Below are 20,025 nucleotides of genomic sequence, written 5' to 3' on the forward strand. Positions count from 1 at the left end.
GCTTATTTTGCTGAGGATCCATAGAATAGCTCAACAATTTTTCCTCTTTTTGTAGATTTTTACTTTTACAATACACTCAATGGGAAAAAAAAATCACAACACATCTGTGATTAATCTATGACAATCTGTGATAAAAAAAAAATGTACACAGACATTTTCCGCTAATCTACTGATATGATCAAAATGAGTAGCTATGTTAATTTGCTAGTAAAAGCTAATTTTTCGGTGAAACTACTTTTGTCACATCTTTCTAGGTTTAGAAGACTTGGATTTGAAGTTACAATGCAGCACACACAATATAGAAATGTCATTTAGGACATGTCAACTAAAAAGCTTAAATGCCATAAATATTTACTTCTCCGACGATCGCTGCATAGGAATCAAAGACAAGGAGAACACCAGCATGATTTCCCTTATATCTCCTCTTCAAAATGAAAAGTGTAGAGCTCACCTGCATGTAAGCATGTACTGAAAATATCTATGCATCTATTAAAGAAATGTGCTTCTTTTCCCACTTCTCAGTCACTTCTCTCCTGTACTGATCCTTCATTCTGAAAAAAACTGCTCATATCTGTCTACAGATCTGTCTTCAGGGAGGGATCAAATTGACCATGCTGTCTAAAGAGCTTTATGGAGTCAGAAGGGGGAAAGAGATGGAAAGAAAAGGCAGGAAAGAGGCAGACAATACATAGAGAAGCTTCGAGGATTTTAGTATTGAGGAAATAACTACTAATCTGTCTATAGATCTGTCTTCAAGGAGAGATCAAATTGACCATGCTGTCTAAAGAGCTCTATGGAGTCAGAAGGGGGAAAGAGATGGAAAGAAAAGGCAGGAAAGAGGCAGACAATACATAGAGAAGCTTCGAGGATTTTAGTGTTGAGGAAATAACTACTAATCTGTCTATAGATCTGTCTTCAAGGAGAGATCAAATTGACCATGCTGTCTAAAGAGCTCTATGGAGTCAGAAGGGGGAAAGAGATGGAAAGAAAAGGCAGGAAAGAGGCTGACAATACATAGAGAAGCTGCTGAGGATTTCAATGTAGAGGAAATAACTACTAATCTGTCTACAGATCTGTCTTCAAGGAGGTATCAAATTGACCATGCTGTCTAAAGAACTCTATGGAGTCAGAAGGTGAAAGATGGAAAGAAAAGGAAGGAAAGAGGCAGACAATATATAGAGAAGCTTCTGAGGATTTTAGTGTTGAGGAAATAACTACTAGTCTGTCTATAGATCTGTCTTCAGGGAGGGATCAAATTGACCATGCTGTCTAAAGAGCTCCATGGGGTCAAAAGGTGGAAAGAGCTAGAAGGAAACAGTGAGAAAGAGGCAGAACACACATAGAGAAGCTGAGGAAAATCTTATAATACATTTCTTAGCTATCAGAGCTCTGTTGTCCAAATACATGATGTGAAAATTAGAGATGAGAGGATCAGACAAAATACAAAATTCACCTGTTCATGCAGATTTTCATGGAAAATTTGGATCTGATGTCCCTTATTATGCTTTGGGGTTTCCTCAGTAGTATGTAACAAATCATACAAATCTTTACACTCACGTCTCTATCCACCCATTCATTTCTCACCTTCAGCCATCTAGTCTATGTCGCATCTTCAGGCGTGGATTTCCACGGCCGATGAGGCCTAGGAGGGTTCTGCGAAGCGCACCCCAAAGGTTGTGGTGTCATGGTTTTCGCATTGCTAAGAACCTTCCTGGAGGTAATCAAACCAGAAAGCCCCATTCCAGTGTGAAAGGTGCGATCTGAAGATGTGACAATTACTGGAGGGGTGACGGTGAGGAGAAGAGGTGATGGGGAGGTGAGCACTAAAATGAGTGAGCAGAAGGAAATATATTTTTTTTTACATTTTGATCGCCTTTTGAGGTTCAAAAAAACGGCATCCGAGAGCCACCACTCTGCTGAATCTTTGCGAATGTGAATAAAAAGTCTGCATTTTGGAAAATATGGATTTTTGAAGAAAATTCAAATTAGATTTCACTCAAATTAATTTGCTGATCTCTAGTGACTTCCTGGCCCCTGGCTATGAGGATCAGCACTAGCTGGTGTGACTTTTATCTTTTAAATCTGGTGTTGACATAGAGTAGTGTGGACTTGTCTACACCCCCTCCTTCCACTTTATCTGTAAAATAGAAAATTAAAGCTAAAAGACAATGCAGGGTGTTAGTTTAGAGTTTTAAGTGTTAAGAGTAATAAGATTCCTATAAGAAAATGTTAAGGTACCGTCTGTTAGGAGTCGAGTTTCCTCTGCTGCACAGGGGGAATCTCGATCCGTCTCCGCTGCGGTCTCCCATTCTTCTCCAGCCGCAGTGGAGTCTGCTCAGCAGGGACGTCGATCCCAGCGTCTCGCTCAGTCTGACTCTGTGCGAAGAGTTACTGCTGCTTTTCCTGCTTCTGCCATTGAAGCCAGTGCTGGGCAGCGGCGAGTGGACGTTTCTGGATCTAAGTCCTGCTTTTCTCTGTCTGAGCATGCCCAGGGCAGGATCTCCCATTGGAGATCGAGGGTTACATGCTCAGGTACTGCAGCACATCCCATTGGTCCTTTTGGCAGGTCCTGAAGGGGCAAAACTTCTGTAGCTGTTTCCGGTGCTGCAGCTATATAAACTGCGCATGACCGCACGGCCATGCGCTAGTATTGTCTTGTAAATATGTGTGTGTGTTGTGAGTGAAAGTCGCTCTTTAAATAACCCTCCCTATTGAATGTCTGTTCGCGGAAGGTGTATGTTTGCTATCTAGCGCCCGATTTATCCAACAGCACGAAACACACATTACAGCTACCAGTTGCTGTGTCCGCCAGTACGGCGCTGTGCGCTTGCTCTGCGCTTTCCTGACCCAAGCCTGGGTGGTTAGTGGCGTCCGTCAGTGTGGCACCGCACGCACTCTTGTGCCTTAATATTATTATTTATGTTCCTCTGACACACCCAGTTGCGGTGTTGAGCCAGCAAGTGTCTAATCGGACTTCAATCCTGTGTAGGGGTTGAGTCCGCTGACTTCTTGCTCGCGCTTTATGTGCGGTACTGCGGTCCTGTGACGCAACAGGATCGCTTCCTTCACGCAGGGTGAAGTTAACCCATGTGTGTATACTTAGTACCGCCATATAGTCCGTCTTACTAGCAGCAGGGTCTTTTACCTGCACGGTGGACCTCGGACTGCGAACGCACCTAATACCATAACATCTGATTCTTGGTGCGTTCCGCCAGTCCCTAACACCGTCACATTAAGCGACGCTGCAGCGATATAGGCAACGATGCCGATCGCTGCAGCGTCGCTGTGTGGTCGCTGGAGAGCTGTCACACAGACAGCTCTCCAGCGACCAACAATGCCGAGGTCCCCTGGTAACCAGGGTAAACATCGGGTTACTAAGCGCAGGGCCGCGCTTAGTAACCCGATGTTTACCTTGGTTACCAGTGTAAATGTAAAAAAAAAAAAACAATACATACTTACATTCCGCTGCCTGTCCCCCGGCCTCAGCTTCCCTGCACTGTGTCAGCGCCGGCCGGCCGTAAAGCAGAGCGGTGACATCACCGCTGTGCTTTACGGCTGGCCGGCGATCACAGTCAGTGCGGGAAGCTGACGGCGAGGGGACAGACACCGGAATGTAAGTATGTACTGTTTTTTTTTTTTTACATTTACAATGGTAACCAGGGTAAACATCGGGTTACTAAGCGCGGCCCTGCGCTTAGTAGCCCGATGTTTACCCTGGTTACCAGTGAAGACATCGCTGAATCTGCGTCACACACGCCGATTCAGCGATGTCTGCGGGAGATCCAGCGACGAAATAAAGTTCTGGCCTTTCTGCTCTGACCAACGATGTCACAGCAGGATCCAGATCACTACTGCGTGTCAAACACAACGATATCGCTATCCAGGACGCTGGATCGCTAGCGATATCGTTGTTAAGTTGTTCAGTGTGAAGGTACCTTTAGAGGAAACTAATGGAAGGACTTTGTGTTCTACAGAACAATGGGACGCATGCTGTCTACTGGAATACCATGTATGTACAGCTGGAGCCAACTAAGATCATTGTGAGGAACTCTGAACTTCAGCTAAACTTTTCTTGTTCATATCCATTGGATCTTACTATTAAGACATCTCTAAAACCTGTCCTAAGGTAATGTGCCAGCTTTGAGTAATTTTGTAATATTAGTGGACTTAGCAAAATTAATATGTGTAAAATTAAAAGGAGCATATTACTTCATTTTAAGAAATAAAGTATTTTCAGAAATTGCATCATTTTCTAATATGCTTCACATATTATTATGTGACTAATCATTGTAAAATCCAATCATAGAAACAAATTTTTACTTCTGAAAGGATGAAAATCCATCATTGACTTACTGTACAATAGTAAAAAATTTTAGAGCTCCCTTGTAAAGAAATTAGCATTTGTGTAATCATGGCATGAAATGATAAGGGAGTATGGGGAGAAGGGGACTTTTAATTTCAATAGATTTTATGCATCAATGTACTATACAGTCAATGTATTTCCCCTGATATTTTAGTTGTGCATGAAACAGGAAAGTCATTTTTCTTTTGGCACCATTTATGTAGTACAAGTTTGAGTTTTAGGCATTTTTTATTTTTGCTCCAAATTCATTACAGTTTTTGAGCCATTTTTATGCTATTTTTTTCAGACCTTGTTATTTGTTTTATTGCTGGACAAAATGGGAATGGTTTTTATTAACCAAATGTTTTTGGCTAATTCATCATTTCAGACATTTCAAAATTAGCAAAGTACAAAATTTGTCTATTTTTTGTGCATAGCTGACATGTGACATTTTAAAGCTAAGTGAAAGGATTGTGTGATATTTTACTCAAAAAAGAGTGTAAATAAAACAAAAGAGCAAAAAAAAATCCTTTTTTAATTTGTACCAATTTTATCAAACATCATGCACTGTTTCGATGAATTTTTTTAAAAAAGATGAAAAATTAACTTAGATATGTAAATCCATGTTTCCATAAATTTTGCCGATTGGTAGGAGAGCTGTTAATACAATAGGTTTATACATTACTAGTAATTGCTGATTATTTTATTACAGTTCCATATCTTTCCACATTGAGGGTGAAGGGGAGTTCAAGGCGCATATGGCAATATATAAGGACCACAATTATCTGACCTCATATGAAGACCAGGAGGTGGTGCTCTCAACATCATCAACACTGTATGTAGAAATCTTTCTAGAGGGTCATAAGCCATCAGATTATGTCACGGTGATGAAGACTTGTTACGCTACTCCAGGAAAACGTATAGATGATCCAATAAAATATGACATCATTGAAGAAAGGTGAGGAATAATTAGTGGAAGACATAAGCCCTACTAATTATTATTATTATTATTATTATTTATTGTTATAGCGCCACTTATTCCAAGGCGCTTTTTATGTGAAGAGGGGTATACATAATAAAAACAAGTACAATAATCTTAAACAATACAAGTCATAACTGGTACAGGAGGAGAGAGGACCCTGCCCGCGAAGGCTCACAATCTACAAGGGATGGGTGAGGATACAGTAGGCGAGGGAAGAGCTGGTCATGCAGCGGTTTGGTCGATCGGTGGTTACTGCAGGTTGTAGGCTTGTCGGAAGAGGTAGGTCTTCATGTTCTTTTTGAAGGTTTCGATGGTAGGCGAGAGTCTGATATGTTGGGGTAGAGGGTTCCAGAGTAGGGGTGATGCGCGAGAAAAATCTTGTATACAATTGTGGGAAGAGGAGATAAGAGGGGAATAGAGAAGGAGATCTTGTGAGGATCGGAGGTTGCGTGTAGGTAAGTACCGGGAGACGAGGTCACAGATGTATGGAGGAGACAGATTGTGGATGGCTAATCTCAGTAACTCCATGATCACAATGAACAGTAAGCCTTTCTAGACTCTCGCTTGGATGTTTGGTCTTGGTGAAGGGACATTAAATCACAACATGATCTTTTTAAAAGGATTTTGCCACAAGTAGAAGTCACAAGATATTTTTAGGATATGCCATAATTTCCTTATTTGTGTCTATATACCACTGTATCCACCTTGATCTTCAGATTGAAGGCTTTGCCGTTCCTACAAAGCTTCTGTATAGTTCCTCTATTGTGGACTGCAAAAAAGTTCTTTTCACATAAAGAGAATCTATCGTCAACTTTTTATCCCCCAAACTGTTTACTTGTAAATGTAGCTCTTACAAAGACAAGTCCAGCAATACCTTTATCCAGCTACTAGTCTGTTTCTCTGTTGCCGAGAAATTGCTGTTTTAATCCATATGAAAATGAGGCTGAAGTGCTTTTGATGTGTGGAAGCACTTCCCAAACCTCTGGCACTCCAGCTCTATTCTCCACCCAGTGCTGCCTTCTCATGGCTGACTGATGGCTCCCTTGTTTGACTCGTGCAGAACAGAGGCTGTCAGTCAAGCAGAAGGTGGCTGGGCAGGGATTATTGCTGGAGAAAACAGAGGCTTGAGAAGTGCTTCTACCTGTTGAAAGCACTTGAGCTGTTGTGAATTCTGCTCTTGGGCTCCCTAGTGTTTTAATACTGACCGCATAGTACTCTGTCCTATTCTTCCTTTTTAGCTAGTATGGCCTCCTATGCTAAATCCTGATTTCATGTCTGCATATGTTATTTCCCTCTCCTTTCACAGTCAATATTTGTGGGGGCTATCTATCCTTTGGGGATTTTCTCTGAGGCAAGATAGTTTTCCCGTTTCTGTCTTTAGGGGTAGTTAGTTCTTAGGCTGTGTCGAGGGGTCTAGGGAGTGTTAGGTACCCCCCACGGCTACTTCTAGTTGCGCTGCTAGGTTCAGGGTTTGCGGTCAGTACAGGGACCACCTTTTCCAGAGTACGTCTCATGCTGCTCCTAGGCCACCAGATCATAACATTGAGCCTCATTTCAATATTTATTCAAATGGCAATTTCTCGGTAATTCTAGCTAAAGATATCGATGGGTTTATCTTTATAGGAGCTACATGTGCATATAAATAATTTGGGGGGTTAAATCCTGCTGACATATTTCCCTTAAATAGGTCAGTGTTGTAGTTTTCTACACAGGGGCGAACACACACAATGGAAGCCTTGTGACAGATCTGTATATATCTCATTCATCTCATATAGCTGCGCATTAATTGTAAGCTATGAAATGTATACGCTGCATACTGTATATGGTATATCCACCCCAGAGCAGAGGAAGGGAACCATGCTCTATATAGCTGCTAAAGGGTTTTCTCTCCTTCTTTCTTGTGACGGGCTCTCATAAGAAAGGTTCCAATAAAAAGAGTTCTCCACTTTATTTTTATTTTAATCAATGTGTTGTGGATCTTATTTTGGGACATTTGATAACATAAAAGTATGCCAGGTTCTCCTCCTGCACTTGGTAATGCCACTTTCCTCTGCTCTGCACAATGTCCCTGCTCCCCAAACAATAGTTAATAGAGAATCATGTGACCAGACATGTCCATCAGTTTCCTCCAAATAAAAGCCGGCTTTCCCATATGCAGTGTTTTTCAATTGCAGAAGTATGATGGACAGGTTGGGTCACATGTTCCTCCATCAGCAGCCATTGTGTAGACAAGACAGCTGAGCGATCTGTACAGAAGCTTGTACTAACAATCAAAAAGGTGGAGAACCCATATAGCTGTAAGTGCCACAAAATCATATGCCCAACACATATGGAAAAAATAAAGATAAAGCGGAAAATCCCTTTAACCCCTTCACCCCTGGCCCTTTTTCAGTTTTGTGTTTTCGTTACATCAATATGGCCATGTGAAGGCTTGTTTTTTGCGGGACGGGTTATATTTTTGAACAATATCATTGGTTTTACCATTTTGTGTGCTCGAAAATGGGAAAAAATTCCAAGTGCGGTAAAATTGCAAAAAAGTGCAATACCACAACTGTTTTTGGTTTTCTTTTATCATGTTCACCAAATGCTAAAACTAACCTACCATTATGATTCTCTAGGTCATTACGAGTTCGTAGGATATGATCTTTTGATCGCCCATTATTGCATTTTAATGCAATGTTGTGGCGACCAAAAAAACATAATTCTGGCATTTCAACTTTTTTTTTTGTTACGCCGTTTAGAGATAGGATTAATTCTTTTTATGCAGTAGCTTGATAGATCGGGCAGTTCTGAACGCGGTGATACCAAATATGTGTAATTTTTTATTATTTTATTTTGAATTGGTCAAATAGGAGGTGATTTGGACTTTTATATTTTTTTATTTTTTTAATATTTTTAAAAACATTTTTCTTTTACTTTTAGCATGGTTCAATAGATTAGAAGCCGCAGTTGTACAATACGATGATCAGATTGCCTGTGTGTAGCAGAAATGCTCACTTGCTATGAGCGCCGACTGAGTTCTGACCCCGAGCTGTCATGCCAACCCATCGGCGACCCGAGGACATGTGCAAAACAGGCGCCGATGGGAGGAATTAGTGACGCGCTTCCGGCACGATAACATTAAATGCCATTGTCAGAGATTGACAGCGGCACTTAACAGATTAACAGCCATGGGTGGATCGCGATTCCACCCGCGGCTGTTAGGGGCACATGTCAGTTGTTCAAAACAGCTGACATGTATGGCACATGTCGTGAAGGGGTTAAGTGATTGCATATTTCATTTCAACAAATTAAGTGTTTTTATTGTGTAATAAAAAAGTTATACAAAATTCTAATACATTTCTGTATTAATTTATCACATTTTTCAAGAACGCTATTTGCAGTTTTTCAGTATGAATTTTTCCTATTAATATCTGCTCTGTAGTTTCATTGTTACTCTTTTTTACTTATTTGTTTTTTAACTTTCCTGCCCTCGACACGATGCTATAACCTAGATCACAGTATCTACCTTCCAACCACATACACATATACAGTACATATTCCAATTCCTTGGTCATAAGCTATAAACTAATATTGATTAAGCTCTTGTTTCATTTTTTCTAGATGTCCTAATAAAGAAGACACAAGCATCAGGGTGCTGGAGAATGGAGTCTCTTTACGAGGACGTTTCTCTCTGCAGATGTTCAAATTTGTTGGAGAGCACAATCTGGTGTATCTACATTGTGAAATAAACCTCTGTGACACCAAGAGACAATTGTGCAAACCGGTGAGTCAGAGTTAGTGGGAAGTATTAAAACGGGAAGAACCTATGGTCCAGCAGAACTGCATTGAAAAGGGTGTTCTGCATGAAGAAGGGAGACCATACTGTGGTTGCACGTTCTGAAGTAAATAAGTATCAAATGGTAGAAGGATTCCATCCTTATCTCAAGAAAGTGGGAGCTTATTGCAATCATTATCCATACTAGATAAGAAGTTGAGGTTTAATTTACCGTCACACTCAGCAACTTTACAACGAGAACGACAACGATCCATGACATTGCAGCGTCCTGAATAGCGATTACGTTGTGTTTGAGACACAGCAGCGATCTGGATCCCGCTGTGCCATCGCTGCTCGGAGCTAGAAGTTCAGAACTTTATTTGGTCGTCAGGTCGGCGTGTATTGTCGTGTTTGACATCAAAAGCAATGATGCCGCAACGTTTTACATGGAGCTAACAACCAGCAAGAACGATAAGTGAGTCGCCGTTACGTCACTGGATCGCTCCTGCATCGTTCTGGAGCTGCTGTGTTTGACGTCCCTACAGCGACCTAAACAGCGACGCTCCAGCGATCGGCTCGTTGTCTATATCGCTGCAGCGTCGCTGAGTGTGACGGTACCTTTAGCCAGACCTCAGCTTCATGGGGAAGACTGGCTCAGCTAGGTCAAGTATTCTCCTAAGGGGAGTTGAACAGGTATGAAGATGCAGCAGCACACCATAGGCCTACATAAAATGGAAATTAAGAATAGTTGATAGGGGTCGTAGTTACACACATTGACCCATGCAGCCCTCACAAAGGAAAATGAAGGTTCTCATTCTGAACTGCTTGTTTTGTGCAACATGTAATGGAAGAAATGTAATGCAATGCAATGTGAAATCGTGAAGTTCCTGCCCTTGGATTGTGCAGAAGATGTGCATATCTACCTCATTGGATCCTTTTCTGCCATGTCAAGATGCACTATGTGGTCTGCAGTGGCTTATTGCTAGGGTAACAGCACACCTACCCAGCCAGGATCCAGGGACATGGAAACAACCTTCGTCAAGGGTATCCACCAGCATTGCAATATTTCGGCGACATAAACATACAGCAAATTGATTAGTACCTTTTATGTACGGTGTTCATTTTAGGACATGGTCACAAATCAAAGTCAAACATCAGAAATACTCTGTCTGATACCTCATTCTGATACTTGACTCTGATACCTGACTCTGATACCTGACTCTGATACCTGACTCTGATACTTGGCTCTGATACCTGACTCTGATACCTGACTCTGATACCTGACTCTGATACTTGGCTCTGATACCTGACTCTGATACCTGACTCTGATACCTGACTCTGATACCTGACTCTGATACCTGACTCTGATACTTGAGTCTGATACTTGACTCTGATACATGAAATTAGTAAAATTAGCTAAAATTAGTACCTGGGATCACTTGAGCTTGTGGTGCAATGGTAAAGCCGACGGCTGTAGTGTCTAGACGCAAGATCCGTTTTTTTTCCACCGGATAGGTTTTATTTTTCTGCCGGACCCGATTTTTTACGCCGGATCTGTTTTTTTACGCCGGATCCGGGTGTTTTTATGCCGGATCCGTTTTTTTTAAGCCGGATCCGGTTTTTTTGCCCGATCCATTTTTTTTCCGCCGGATCCGTTTTTCTTCCGCCGGATCCGTTTTCTTCGCCGGATCCGTTTTTTTTACGCCGAATCCTTTTTTTTCGCTGAATCCGTTTTTTCTGCCGGATCTGTTTTTTTTACGCCATATCAATTTTTTTACACCGGATCCGTTTTTTTTACACCGGATTTTTTTTTTTCGCCGGATCCGTTTTTTTCGCCTGATCCATTTTTTTTTACGCCGAATCCGTTTTTTTTCGCCTGATCCATTTTTTTCTTCCGGATCCGTTTTTTTTCCGCCGGATCCGTTTTTCTTCCGCCGGATCCGCTTTCTTCGCCGGATCTGTTTTTTTTACGGCGAATCCGTTTTTTTCGCCGGATCCGTTTTTTTAAGCCGGATCCATTTTGTTTTTTTTACACCGAATCCGTTTTTTTACGCCGAATCCGTTTTTTTTCTGCCGGATCTGGTTATTTACGCCATATCCATTTTTTACGCCGGATCCGTTTTTTTTTTACGCCGGATCCGTTTTTTTACACCGGATTTTTTTTTTCCGCTGGATCCGTTTTTTTTCGCCTGATCCATTTTTTTACACCGAATCCGTTTTTTTCGCCTGATCCATTTTTTTCTTCCGGATCCGTTTTTTTTTACGCCTGATCAGTTTATTTTTGCGCCAGATCAGTTTTTTTACGCCGGATCTGTTTTTCTTCTGCCGGCGGAAAAAAACGGATCCGGCGTAAAAAAAAAAACGGATCTGGCGTAAAAAACATTTTTTACGCCGGATCCGTTTTTTCCGCCGGCAGAAGAAAAACGGATCCGGCAGAAAAAAAAAAGATCCAGCGTAAAAAAAACCGGATCCGGCGTAAAAATAAACGGATCAGGCGTAAAAAAAAAAACTGATCCGGAAGAAAAAAATGGATCCGGCGAAAAATACGGATTCGACGTTAGAAAAACGGATCCGGCAAAAAAAGCGAATTTGGCAAAAAAAACGGATCTGGCGAAAAAAAACGGATCCGGTGTAAAAAAAACGGATCTGGCGTTAAAAAAAAACAGATCCGGCAGAAAAAAACGGATTCGGCAAAAAAAAACGGATTTGGCGTAAAAAAACGGATCCGGTGAAAAAAACGGATCCGGCGGAAGAAAGACGAATCCGGCATTTAAAAAACCGGATCCGGCAAAAAACAACGGATCCGGCGTAAAAAAAATTGGATCCGGCAAAAAACAACGGATCTGGCGTAAAAAAACGGATCTGGCAAAAAAAACGGATCTGGCAGAAAAAAAAATGGATCTGGCGAAAAAAAACGGATCCAGTGTAAAAAAAACGAATCCGGCGTAAAAAAAAAGGATCCGGCATAAAATACGGATCAGGCAGAAAAAAAACGGAGCCGGCAGACAAAATCGGATCCAGCGGACAAAAACGGATCCGGAAAAAAAAACGGATCCTGAGGAAAAAAAACGGATCCTGAGGAAAAAAAACGGATCCGGCCGACAAAAAACGGATCCGGCAGAAAAATAAAACCGATCCGGCGGAAAAAAAAAGGATTGGCGGAAAAAAAACGGATCCTGCGTCTAGAGGCTACAGCCGTCGGCATTACCATTGCACCACAAGCTCAAGTGATCCCAGTTACTAAATTTAGCTAATTATACTAATTTTACTAATTTCATGTATCAGAATCAAGTATCAGACTCAGGTATCGGAGTCAAGTATCAGAGTCAAGTATCAGAGTCAAGTATCAGAGTCAAGTATCAGGCCGGCGTCACACACAGCGTAAAACAATACGGTCCGTATATTACGGCCGTAATACGCTGAAAAGTCCCGAAAAAAGTGGTCCGTAGCTCCTCCGTAGGCAGGGTGTGTCAGCGTTTTTTGCGCATGGCATCCTCCGTATGTAATCCGTATGGCATCCGTACTGCGTGGTTTTCTCGCAGGCTAGCAAAACCAACATACCACTATAGAAGTGATCCATGTGTCCCAAAAAGAAAAGAAAATATATATATACTGTCTATTATATATATATATATATATATATATATATATATATATATATATATATATATATATATATATATATATGTCAGTAGACACATATATTAGAGAGAAAAGCCGGCAATTCAGTGCGGTGTACAGTAAAATCACACTGACAGCTTACAGTCCAATAGGTAGAATAAATGTGTACACACAGAATAGGTATATATATATATATATATATATATATATATATATATGTCAGTGAGACACATATATGTATATATATTAATATTTATTCCAGCGCTATACAGCTTGAAAGCCGGTAATTCAATTACCGGCTTTTTCTTTCTCCTTCCTAAAACCCGACATGATTTGAGACATGGTTTACATACAGTAAACCATGTCTTCTCTCCATTTTTTTTGCAGATTCCACACTAATAATGTCAGTAGTGTGTATCTGCAAAATTTGGCCGTTCTAGCTCTTAAAATAAAGGGTTAAATGGCGGAAAAAATTGGCGTGGGCTCCCGCGCAATTTTCTCCGCCAGAGTAGTAAAGCCAGTGACTGAGGGCAGATATTAATAGCCTGGAGAGGGTCCACGGTTATTGGCCCCCCCCTGGCTAAAAATATCTGCCCCCAGCCACCCCAGAAAAGGCACATCTGGAAGATGCGCCTATTCTGGCACTTGGCCACTCTCTTCCCATTCCCGTGTAGCGGTGGGATATGGGGTAATGAAGGGTTAATGCCACCTTGCTATTGTAAGGTGACATTAAGCCTAATTAATAATGGAGAGGCGTCAATTATGACACCTATCCATTATTAATCCAATTGTAGTGAAGGGTTAAATAAAACACAAACACATTATTTAAAATTATTTTAATGAAATAAAAACAATGGTTGTTGCAGTATTTTATTCAACGCCCAATCCAGTCACTGAAGACCCTCGTTCTGTGAGTAAAAAAACATAATAAACCAACAATATACTTACCCTCCGCAGATCTGTAACGTCCAACGATGTAAATCCTTCTGAAGGGGTTAAAACATTTTGCAGCAAGGAGCTGTGCTAATGCAGGCTGCTCCTCGCTGCAAAACCCCAGGGAATGAGGCTAAAAATAGATCAATGATCTATATTTAGCTTCATTTGCGGTGAGGCGCCCTCTGCTGGCTGTTCATAGATCGTGGGAAATTATCTAGAAAGCCAGGGAGCTTTCTAGGTAATTTCCCACGATCTATGAACAGCCAGCAGAGGGCGCCTCACCGCAAATGAAGCTAAATATAGATCATTGATCTATTTTTAGCCTCATTCCCTGGGGTTTTGCAGCGAGGAGCAGCCTGCATTAGCACAGCTCCTTGCTGCAAAATGTTTTAACCCCTTCAGAAGGATTTACATCGTTGGACGTTACAGATCTGCGGAGGGTAAGTATATTGTTGGTTTATTATGTTTTTTTACTCACAGAACGAGGGTCTTCAGTGACTGGATTGGGCGTTGAATAAAATACTGCAACAACCATTGTTTTTATTTCATTAAAATAATTTTAAATAATGTGTTTGTGTTTTATTTAACCCTTCACTACAATTGGATTAATAATGGATAGGTGTCATAATTGACGCCTCTCCATTATTAATTAGGCTTAATGTCACCTTACAATAGCAAGGTGGCATTAACCCTTCATTACCCCATATCCCACCGCTACACGGGAATGGGAAGAGAGTGGCCAAGTGCCAGAATAGGCGCATCTTCCAGATGTGCCTTTTCTGGGGTGGCTGGGGGCAGATATTTTTAGCCAGGGGGGGGCCAATAACCGTGGACCCTCTCCAGGCTATTAATATCTGCCCTCAGTCACTGGCTTTACTACTCTGGCGGAGAAAATTGCGCGGGAGCCCACGCCAATTTTTTCCGCCATTTAACCCTTTATTTTAAGAGCTAGAACGGCCAAATTTTGCAGATACACACTACTGACATTAGTAGTGTGGAATCTGCAAAAAAATGGAGAGAAGACATGGTTTACTGTATGTAAACCATGTCTCAAATCATGTCGGGTTTTAGGAAGGAGAAAGAAAAAGCCGGTAATTGAATTACCGGCTTTCAAGCTGTATAGCGCTGGAATAAATATTAATATATATACATATATGTGTCTCACTGACATATATATATATATATATATATATACCTATTCTGTGTGTACACATTTATTCTACCTATTGGACTGTAAGCTGTCAGTGTGATTTTACTGTACACCGCACTGAATTGCCGGCTTTTCTCTCTAACAGCGCTGCGTATTTCTCGCAAGTCACACTGCTTGTCCGTGTGTAATCCGTATTTTTCACGCTTCCATAGACTTTCATTGGCGTATTTCTTGCGCAGTACGGTGACAAACGCAGCATGCTGCGATTTTGTACGGCCGTAGAAAGCCGTATAATACTGATCAGTAAAATACGGCAAATAGGAGCAGGGGCATAGAGAATAATTGTGCCGTATTTTTTGCGAGTTTTACGGACGTAGATTCTGCGCTCTTACGTCCGTAAAACTCGCAAGTGTGACGCCGGCCTCAGAGTCAAGTATCAGAGTCAGGTATCAGAGTCAGGTATCAAAGTCAAGTATCAGAGTCAAGTATCAGAGTCAGGTATCAAAGTCAAATATCAGAGTCAAGTATCAGAATGAGGTATCAGACAGAGTATTTCTGATGTTTGACTTTGATTTGTGACTTTGATATGTGAAAGTCAGGTATCAGAATCAAGTATCAGAATGAGGTATCAGAAAGAGTATTTCTGATGTTATTTCTGATGTTTGACTTTGATTTGTGACCATGTGTGAAAGTCAGGTATAAGAGTCAAGTATCAGAATGAGGTATCAGACAGAGTATTTCTGATGTTTGACTTTGATTTGTGACCATGTCCTAAAATGAACACCGTATTATGAAGTCCTGCCAATGATAGGGCTTCAAAACAGTAAAATATGGCTATTATGGAGCCCTACCCCTGTCTCTAACCATTTAGGTCTTGTGGTCTAGATAGGCAAAGATGAGAGTAGCTGTAGAAAACACATCTATTATTCTGGCCGAAATAGTCCATATATGTATTACTTTGATGAACATTTGTTAGAATGGCCAGCATGTAGAATTATATGTTCATGGTAGTATCCTTTACTTGTGGAATGTACTTCCAAATGGTGATTCTTCCGTTCATAATAGTTGACCACTGAAATGGCTTACTTATAAAGTGTTTGGTGGGGTGAGAACTCTGATAATGTAAAATTTATTTTTTATCTTTGTATTGTTTCTGTAACAGGTCTGCTCTGGACCGCAGTCTCGTAGAGCTGTAAATGACGACAGAGTTTTCGTTCTGGAGTTTGGACCTATAATTTGTAAAGGTAAATACATATAAATCAGCCTTCATCATAATGAAATAGTAGCAGAGATTCAGAGGTAGAACTTTAGTTGAGATAGATGGCTATAAGAGGAGAACAAAGGAAAAGGCTGTCTAAGCTTATTGTCCGTAAAATCCATTTTCAGGAAGTCTTGTCTCTTTGACCGTTGACTTGCCGTAGACAATGATGATCTCGCTTTTGAGATGTTTTGATGGGAAAAACAACTCATGTGCCCAACATCTTGTTCCAGTGAGATGAGCAGTTAATAGAAGAAATGCTCTGCTTAGTGATACATTTGGATGTCTATCTGGAAGATGATATGACCACTCAAATAACTGGCAAAGAAATGGTTGTTTTGGCAACTACATTTCACTTGTATCACATGTCCTATATATGATGCAATACTGGCCAATTCTTTGATGTCAGCTACGATATCATACAATATGTGAACACCTTTTTAACCAATGACTTACATGTGCCTTTTTATATTGTTTCTGAGTTTTCTGCATGTAGGAAAGTCAAACTCTTTATTGTCCATATGGGTAACTCTTTATTTACACTAGATCACATTCATAATGGAAGTCAAATGATGGATCCAAAGGACCACTGTTTGTTGCTGTTGACTTACAATTGTCGTCCTGTTGATTTGACTATAAAATGATAAAAACAGGGATATTTCATTCTAGTAATACTTTATTTTACATAACTTCTTTTGTGTTTTTCTCTTATAGATTTTTTACAGTTGTCACTTGCTCTCAGTAAGTTTATTATTTGTGTTTTGCACAATTTTTTACTCTATGCGTCATATCCGTAGTGCCATATACAGTATATTGCTGAATAGTGTGCTCTATGAGTAGCTGTAGTAATTGTCTTTTATGTTGTATTTTTCAGGGATGAATACTTCATGGCCTCTTCTGACACTACTCATTTCCCTCTGCACTACATATCTTATTCTTCCATAGATTCCAGCTGTCCTGTACACTGTGTGCAGAATTATTAGGCAATTTGCATTTTTCATGATTCATTTTGTTATTGAACAACTCCAGTGCTGAAAGTCAATTCAAAAGGTTAATAAACCTGAAACCTGAATATTTAAGAAAGTAGAAGTGAGTTTTTTTCTTTTTTAGGAAAATATCTGTGTGCTAAATTGTTATGCAACTAAGTGGAAAACATACATATTTACCTTGGCCATGTTTCTGAGCACTGAACACCTTGTACTTCTGTGTCTTGCTCAGTGGTGGTCGGGTTTCTGCCCTCCCTTACCTCGCCCGTGTCTCTGAGCACTGAGCACCTTGTACTTCTGTCTCTTGCTCAGTGGTGGCTGGGTTTCTGCCCTCCTTTATCTCGCCAGTGTCTCTGAGCACAGAATACCTTGTACTTCTGTGTCTTGGTCAGTGGTGGTTAGTTTTCTGCCTGCTTACCTCGACCGTGTCTCTGAGCACTGAGCACCTTGTACTTCTGTGTCTTGCTCAGTGGTGGTTAGTTTTCTGCCTGCTTACTTCGGCCATGTCTCTGACCACTGAGCACCTTGTACTTTTGTGTCTTGCTCAGTGGTGGTTGGTTTTCTGCCTTCCTTACCTTGGCCGTGTCTCTGAACACCTTGTATTTCTGTGTCTTCTTCAGTGGTGGTCGGGTTTCAGCCTTCCTTACCTCAGCTGTGTCTCTGAGCAGTGAGCACCTTGTACTCCTGTGTCTTGGTCAGTGGTGGTAGGGGTTTCAGCCTTCCTTACCTTGGCCGTGTCTCTGAACACCTTGTATTTCTGTGTCTTCCTCAGTGGTGGTCTGGTTTCAGCCTACCTTACCTCAGCTGTGTCTCTGAGCAGTGAGCACCTTGTACGCCTGTGTCTTGGTCAGTGGTGGTTGGTATTCTGCCTTCCTTACCTTGGCCGTGTCTCTGAGCAGTGAGCACATTGTACTTCTGTGTCTTGCTCAGTGGTGGTTAGTTTTCTGCCTTCCTTACCTCGGCCGTGTCTTTGAGCACTGAAAACCTTGTACTTCTGTATCTTGCTCAGTGGTGGTTGGGTTTCAGCCTTCCTTACCTCAGCTGTGTCTCTGAGCAGTGAGCACCTTGTACTTTTGTGTCTTGCTCAGTTGTGGTTAGTATTCTGCCTTCCTTACCTCGGCCGTGTCTTTGAGCACTGAACACTTTGTACTTCTGTGTCTTGGCCAGTGGTGGTCGGGTTTCTGCCTTCCTTACCTCGGCCGTGTCTCTGAGGACTGATCACCTTGTACTTCTGTGTCTTGGCCAGCTATGGTTGGGTTTCTGCCTTCCTTACCTCGGCCATGTCTCTTAGCACTGAACACCTTGTACTTCTGGACACTGCAGAGAGTTTGCAGTTCTGGAATATGACAACACTGGAGGATAATGGCTTCATGGTCACTTCACGTTTGATTCTTCTCAGGTGTTTGGCAGTTAATGTGGGTCTTTTTTTTCTCAACATGTTCTTTGTGACCCTGTTGACTATTTGAAACAAGACTTTTGATGGTTCTGTGATTGTGCCCCAATATCAGTTAATTCTCATTTTGGCCCATTTTTCTACGGATAACAAGGTGCCTAATAATTCTGCACATTTTAATAAAATGTGTTCTTATTCTTAGGCAGCACCTCCCTCATTACACAAATAGATATCACCTGATCTGCTTCATCTAATAAGCACTGTCTATTAATGTGTCATAGTGTGGAATATTTGGCTGTGTTGGATGGGCAGTTTGTCGCCAAAGAGCTGTAGAGTAGTACAATAATGAGTGTCTGCAGGCAGCAGTGAAGCAAGGTTGAAATTCCTTCAAATTTTGAGACAATATTTCAGAAGATGGACTTGGAAATTTAGTCAAGACTAATAATGCCCTCAATGCTGAGAAATACGGGCAGATACATTTCCATCATGTAATAGCATCAGGGAGGTGTCTGAATAGCTCTGAATTTATTCGGCAGCATGACAATGACTCCAACATGCAGAAAATGTAATTAATGACTATAATCAGGTAAAGAAGGACAAGGAGTCCTGGAAGTGATGATTTAGCCTCCACAGAGCCCTGATCACACATCATCCAGTCTGTTTGGGATCACATGAAGAGACAGAAGGATCTGCACAAGCGACATCCACAGAAGATCTGTGGTCGGTTCTCCAAGATGTTTGGAACAACGTACATGTGGAGTTCCTTCAAAAACTGTGTGCAAGTATCTACAAGAACTGATGCGTTGATCCTGTTTTGATTACAAAGGGCAGTCACATCAAATATTGATTTTATTTTTATCTTTCCTTTTTTTCATTCAGTTTGCATTTTGTTATTTGATAAAAATAATCTATTAACACTTCTGGTTTTGAAAGCTTCTTACTTTGCTGCATTTTTTTTTAAACCAATAAAGCTCACTCACTACAATGAATGTAATGTCCTTTAAGTATGGGGGAAGGTGAGAAGAATCATTTATTTTTTTCATATATGTTGGAGAAGAGCTGCAAAACAGGGACATTATTACTGGAAGAAGCCCAGGATGGGGTACATTTCACCAGGATAAGGGACATATTAATGGAAAGGGCCCTGAATGGGGGGGCATTATACCAGAGGCTCAGGTAGGGGAAAATCATACCAGAATGGGGGACATATGGTACTGGAAGGGACCCAGAATAATGAAGCATTATACCAGGATGGAGGCCATATATTGCTGAAAGAGACCCAAAAAGGGGGACATTATACAAGGAAGGGGCACAGGATGGAGGATATTATACAAGGACATTATACCAGGAGGATGGAGGACATTATTACTGGAAGGGGGCCAGGATGGGGACATTGTACCAGGAAAAGGACCAGAATGAAGGACATTATGCCTGGAAGGAGCCCAGGATAGGGGCCATTATTTCAGTAATGGGAGAACACATATGTCTTCACAGGATCTGGAACTCTACAAGGGCCCATACATCTGACAATCACACAAAGGAGAACCAGGCCCAAATTTTGCCGTGGGGTCCATTAGACTCTAGTTACACCGCTGTCTAA

The 20,025-nt window shown here is 41.2% G+C and overlaps 1 protein-coding gene across 1 annotated transcript in view; it reads left to right on the plus strand.

The window, feature by feature from the left end:
- Window positions 1-16,991, plus strand: part of LOC138646124 (uromodulin-like) — a 29,928-nt gene extending 12,937 nt beyond the window's left edge. The window contains exons 9-15 of the mRNA XM_069735588.1: window positions 255-457; window positions 3,975-4,126; window positions 5,055-5,300; window positions 8,928-9,090; window positions 15,951-16,032; window positions 16,761-16,787; window positions 16,921-16,991. Of these exons, the coding sequence (XP_069591689.1) occupies window positions 255-457; window positions 3,975-4,126; window positions 5,055-5,300; window positions 8,928-9,090; window positions 15,951-16,032; window positions 16,761-16,787; window positions 16,921-16,991 (944 nt within the window). The remainder of the gene's footprint in view (window positions 1-254; window positions 458-3,974; window positions 4,127-5,054; window positions 5,301-8,927; window positions 9,091-15,950; window positions 16,033-16,760; window positions 16,788-16,920) is intronic.
- Window positions 16,992-20,025: the final 3,034 nt, after the last annotated feature.

The sequence above is a fragment of the Ranitomeya imitator genome, chromosome 7 (genome assembly GCF_032444005.1).
Source record: "Ranitomeya imitator isolate aRanImi1 chromosome 7, aRanImi1.pri, whole genome shotgun sequence".
Lineage (NCBI taxonomy): Eukaryota > Metazoa > Chordata > Amphibia > Anura > Dendrobatidae > Ranitomeya > Ranitomeya imitator.